Here is a 6,476-nt window from a genome sequence, read left to right as displayed (position 1 = left end):
CTTCCATCGTAGGGCGCTTAATTCTGAGTATTTAAAGATAGCAATTTATTCAAACGTTATGTGCCAACCACTCGCAAACCTTTTCGCGTTTCCACTTTACCTTCATTTCCGTTCGCCGGTTAGCTTAAAGAAAAGAAAGAAAATGGGAAGGGGCAGTACTTTTAATGGCAGAACGAGAAATCTTGAGTTCGTAATTGTGCTCACGTCTGACCGAGAGCAAGGGAAAAGGAAAGGAAGGAATAAAAGCCGGAAACTGCGGCGAATTAAAAAACGCTTCACGGGAAGGTTATTCGACGGAACTGTTTATCGCGTACGATAAAAGCCGTAGCTTTTATCTCGGTGCTTTCATTTTTCGAAATACGTTCTTAAGAGGGTGCCCCGTCTGTGTATAAATTTTTAACCAAAGCTCGCAGTATTACAGAACATCGATCTGCTGAACAAACATGAAAAAGACATTAGAAGTAAATTTATCCGTGTTTCTTTTGGAGCATTATCCGTGCATATGCTAGAACGATTATAGAAATACAGGATAAATTTTTCCCCGAGTGAGTTATTTCTGACGCTGATATAGCTACATTATATCTGCCCCGTATCGTGTTCAACCTCGCTACCGCACCGGTCGAAAGTTTACTGCCCATTGGTCTACGGCACATTACTAAATATATTTACCCTCCTGCAATAACAATATGAAAATGATGGTCCCTTTGCTAAAAGCCATCCGACGCACTTTGTGTGCCTGAAATTAATGTAATCATTATTATAGTCGCGATACAAATGGTTGCGTAGAATGTAATTTATTCACTGTTAACGAGAAGATTAATGAAACAATATCTATTAACGTTCTGTCATTGAATATTTTGCTTGTAATGTTGAAACAACGATTATTCGTGCTTTGTTATTCAATATTTTGCTTATAACGTTCAAACAATTCGTATTAATATTGTTTAATATTTTGTTTATAATATCTTATCAATAATTATGGGGAATTTTCGCCATGTTTCTCAGAGGATATCTAATAAAAGCATTTATTAAAAATTTATCTCTTGTCGAAGAGTTAATAAAAATATTTATGTCGGATGAAATAAAATTTTTCTCTCTCGTTCGAAGGATATCGTGGGATTTAAGAACATAAAATGAAAGTTTCAAAGTCATAAAGAATGTATTAAGCAGATGGAAGGTTCAAATATCCAAGGGAAAAATGCGACAATGTGCAAACGCAATGAAGGAACGAATAAAAATATGAATATAGCTTTTAAAGTTATGTGCAAAGAATTATTATGATATTCTATACGTCATTTAGTTATTACACGATAACTGAAAGTATGTTCCAAAAATTCATTTCGTTTATATCTCTATGTTGTTATTATCGTACGAAGAAACTTATATCTATACTACTGACATATGTTCTAACAAACTCTACAATTATTATAGTTTACAGTAAAGATCTATAAATCTATATATACATTCTTATGATGTATACTAAAGAAAAAGAGAAAGTTAAGGTGTTAAGAAAATCACTATTTTAGTCCCAATAACGATAATGAGATATTAATCGCATGACAGAAAAAATTGCACTTTTACAAGAATCTACATATTGATCCTCACAGAAAAGATTTATAAATTCTTACGTTATAAAAAACCTTAAAGAATCTTTGTTCCATAAAATATTAATCGTGCATATAGAAAAGTTACAAGTATAACAAATTCACTTTTTACTACTTCAATATCTTTCCTAATATTCTACTTGTATGTATTACAATACATAATACATGTATTACACATTTCTATTTTATGAAACGTTAATTATTCACATAGAAGAGCCACAAGTATAGTCAAATCATCATTAGATTAGATTATACTTTATGGACAAGTGATCTGCTTCAACTCACCGATCTCTTCCTAATACTTTACGCTTGTATTCTACACACATAGAGGCTCATAATAAAGTCGACTCTTAATAATTTGATAATAAGAAATCGAAAGAATCAGAAAAAGAACTCAAAACTCAAACTCTAAAGAGAGTAAAGTGTGCGACATCTAGTATCTAACGGCTACAAAATGTAGCGAAGACCGCGTATACGAGCTGCCACCTCCGGCAGCTGTGTCCGTGAATAAAAAAAGCACTGGGGGCAGAGCAGCGTTTATGTTGTGAAAACGGGAGCAGCGTCCGAGTCCGAACCGACGAAATAGGAGCCGCGATAAACGAATGTGGGTTGCCCCTCTGAGACCTTGGCGAATGTGGATGAGGCAGAGAGAGACGAGTCGAGGAAGGAGGCTACCTTATCAGAGGCAGCCTGGAGGCTGAAACTTCGTTCGCGTGGCCGACGTCGAACCACGAGGCGGCTCCATATATGGAGGGGGCCGTGCTAGGGAGAGGGTGTCGCCGACGCTCGAGTATAAAGTTCCACGACGCTGACGACCTCGCTTCACACCACGCCAGAAAACTCGACTCTCTTGGCGTTGCTCGCTCTCCCAATGATCGCTGATTAATTGGTCATGCGACGCCTGTTAATCTTTCATACGCCTACTCAATTGGAGGAATTTAACATCTTCATAGATTTTAACGCGAGATTCCGAGCATAGGATGGGAATATAAATCTTGAAGATAGAAAGAAGAACAAGAAAGCTTTCTACATATGCTAGAAAGTAGTTTTGATTGATTCAACGAAAGTTTCGTTATATGGTATTCATTATAGTGAAGTTGATCTGATTTAACATACGTAATTGGACCATCTTGAGATTTTAGTGCGAGATTACAAATATACAGAGTGAGAGTACGTATAAATGTTCGGGATACAATCGAGAACGATAGTTTGAACGATATTCTTCTATTTTTGTGCAAGAAAGAATTTTATACGGTATAAAAGGAAAACAATTTTAGTTGATTCAACGAATGTCCTATTATAAAATGAATTTGATATAATTTAACAAGATTAAAGTCGTTATGGTTTTAATACCTTCGCAATTAACGAGCTAGGCATCATTATTTGTTTTGGATTATATATCTTCCGATAAAACGAATTGAATAATCAACTGAATTCCGCTGATTTTACCCGGATTAAAATAATTAATTCTAGCAACGACATAAAATTGATCTGTGGCGTCGTATGATGAGTAGAACAGTTACGCTACGGTAATTTTTAGGATTGAAGAATTAGAAAATTCTTTATTTTAGATAAATCAAAATTGTTTTAGGACATTCGTGCTTTATTTTGGAAAGAGTGCTATTCTCTCTAGAACATGTTTTGTAATTTTTGAAAACGAAAACAACATATTTCACAGTGATAGTTTTGGCATCGGTTACAATTTATGGTATGCTGAAAAAAAAAAAGGATTCTTTAAATGACATCAGACAACGATTAGAAATATATTGCAATGGTTTAGATATAGCACAGATTTAGTAAGAAAAAAAAACAGAATGTTTTACGTAGTTTTCAATTCTATTTTAGAAAATAATCAGGAGAAATATTAAACATTTGTTTCTTCGTTAAAAGTTTCTGACATTAAATTTATTTTATTTTTAGTAAGTGATATTTACTTCTTAATTTATATATTACTTATAATGTATAATACGTTAAAATATATTTCACAAAATAAGTGTAGATTTCAAATATTTCTACCAGAATGAAGTCAAAATTACAAAATCTACAAACAAATCTTTGAACAAGCGCAGGTACATCACAACATTATTACAACATATTTTAATGTTAAAGTTATTAAAAGATTTTAATTATGGATACTTTCTTAATGTTGGTAATAACGTTGATGTCCTTGATGGTGATGTTCTTGATACTGATGATGTTCTTCATAATGATAATGTTGTTCGTGATGAGGATTTGACCTAATAACATGAGGTAAGATTGGTTTTTTAAAAGGTCTATCTCTTCCACCAAATCTAAGTTGACCTGACCCCTTTTTGCCACCAAAACCACCACCTACATAAAATTATAACAACTATTAGTTATTTGTACATATTATAATATAAATTTTAGAAAGTTGAACACTTATAAGCAATTAGGATGTAATTACTTACCAAGTCTCCTTGGTTTCCACCCATGCAAAGTACGTCCACACTCGTAATCTACAAAAATTTGATAGCCTTTTAACGTAGCATCTACGCAACGTCTAATTACTCTTCTAGCTTCATCTTCGTTTCTCATTTCAATAAATCCATAACCTTGAGATAATCCAGTTACAACATCAACTATAACTTTTGCCGATACAACTTCTCCATATCTAGAAAAAAACTAAATTTATTAATACTTAAGTATATATATCTTTTTTATTTGTGAAAACAATAAAGGTTGAAGTATATTAACATACCTCCTTTAAATCATGTTTGGTAATTTTTGGACCAAATCTGGCGACAAATAATGTCCTTTCTGGTTTTGATTTTAATCCATGAGGTGGTTCATAATGTGCTTGCATCGCACGACTAATAGCTTTATCATGTGGTTCTGTATCTGTACCATCGATGCTACCTGCTTTCAAGGGTTCGTATTTTTTGGCATAAGGACTCCAATTCTGCAAAGCATCCACCTAGAATATAAATACATTATATTTTAAGATGCATTGATATACAATCTAAAGAACTTATGGTTACGTATCCCTAGTAAACCAAAACATAACCTACTGAATTGTACTGAATTGAATGCTCTTTAAATAGTACTTTAACATACAATTAATACATTTGTTTTAAAATACCTCTAAAATGACACGAAATTTATTTTTATTGCAATACATCATTTACTCACCATCTTTGTGAAAATAAAGTATAATGTATACTGACAAGAACGAATGTCATCAAATTATGAAAAAGATAACTACTATCACACGTCACACTCGAGAAATTATAATTATTGTTAATTAATACTTTCTGAAACAGAAAAAGAACGATATAACCTTTCCTATATAATAAACACTGTCAATGTTAGAAAACAACTTCGGACTATACGACGACGCCATCTGTATGAAATATTAGAAGACGAATTTGAAATGGTAATCGTGAAATTCTCCGATCAGTCTCATTTTTTAAAACTATTACAAACAATAAATTACTTTAAAGAAAGAATGTACAATTGCAATAACAACTATAGCAATTTTATTTTATTCTAACAAAATTATACCGCTAATGGTACACTATATTATATATAACTCATTATCGTACATATTCAAGATTACTTCCAAGTAACAATTGTTTTGTTAAAACGGAAGATTATAAATCAATGCAAGAATTATTAAATCATCTATAATACATATAGTAATATATAGTAACTTTTCATTCTTTTGTTACTAATAACTCATGCAAATGATCGATGCGACTATAAATAATAGAAGAGAACAAATTAACGACATTCTTTTTAACATTGTCGTTATTATCATTTTTATTTTCTGTTATTACTTTTCTGAGATTTGTTGAATTTGTTAAATTATTTGAAGGCCTCGCTGTACAACGAGCGAGGAGCAACAGCCGCGATTGAGAATAGGAAACGTCAGACAACAGGTGGAACTACATCTATTAATATAATACAATATCGTGCGGCTTTGTGTCGTCCACGACACTGTAGAAGACTTTATTTAAAGGCACGGCTGGTGCGTTACATGCTCGTATTTACATAATACGAATTCCTATCGCGGGATAGCCTCATAAATTCACAATACACGCGGTTGCAGGAATTTCGTGGCTGAGCGCGTGTATTTTATCGACGGTGGCGTCAATTTCGACCTTTTAGTATTTATTAATCGCAGAGGCGATGCGACGTTTCGAATAGCTAGAGACGAATACACAATCATCATGCGTATCACGAATACGGATTATAAATTTACGACGGACATAATCCTTCACTCGAACAACAAAGAGACGGTTTACCGTACAGTTTCATGCAACAAAGTCATAGAAAATAGAATATTTATTACATTCGTATTCGTTATTGGGAATATAAATAAAAAATTATAATATGCCGTTTAATTTGGTAGAATTACACGTCGATATGCATATGTTATTAATACAATAATGGATTATATATTATGATATATAAGTACTTACATTATCGAAACCTCAACTGGTGTCAAAGCATAAACTAAATGGAAAAATATTGGTTAAAGTTATAGTTATGAATATAGTTATTCTTATTCTAATTATAATTATGTTCTAAATTCAAAGAAAAGAAAGTCAATCGAAATTCTATCGTCTAATAAGAAAGATTTTCAGATATTTAAAAGAAAATCAAGCTTTTAGAATTCTCATTGAAAATAAAGATATGTCGAATTAATTATTTTAATACATACATATATTGACATAAGTTCTCCTTAAATTATCTATCTAATTTAAATCAACCTGAAATCAAATGTTAATTACGTAACAGATAAATAATCATCGCTAAACTATATGGCTCGCGTATTTCATTCGTATACAAATAAAAGAAGATATGTATAGTTCAATACATTAAATGGTAACGATGAAAAGTATTAAAATA

General features: G+C 32.1%; 1 protein-coding gene across 1 annotated transcript; it reads right to left on the bottom strand.

The window, feature by feature from the left end:
- Positions 1 to 3,599: 3,599 nt before the first annotated feature.
- LOC117214694 (U11/U12 small nuclear ribonucleoprotein 35 kDa protein-like) lies at positions 3,600 to 6,030 on the bottom strand. Its single transcript, XM_033460922.1, has 4 exons — positions 4,755 to 6,030; positions 4,324 to 4,539; positions 4,034 to 4,247; positions 3,600 to 3,935 (listed from the first exon to the last, which is right to left on the bottom strand). Exons 1-4 carry the CDS (start codon positions 4,755 to 4,757, stop codon positions 3,745 to 3,747), a joined length of 624 nt encoding a protein of 207 aa, XP_033316813.1. The 5' UTR covers positions 4,758 to 6,030; the 3' UTR covers positions 3,600 to 3,744.
- Positions 6,031 to 6,476: the final 446 nt, after the last annotated feature.

This window comes from Bombus bifarius, unplaced genomic scaffold (assembly GCF_011952205.1).
Source record: "Bombus bifarius isolate JDL3187 unplaced genomic scaffold, Bbif_JDL3187 scf7180000009243, whole genome shotgun sequence".
NCBI classification, from domain to species: Eukaryota; Metazoa; Arthropoda; class Insecta; order Hymenoptera; family Apidae; genus Bombus; species Bombus bifarius.
Note: the sequence above shows the minus strand (reverse complement) of the source record. Positions and strands in the feature narration are given on the sequence as shown.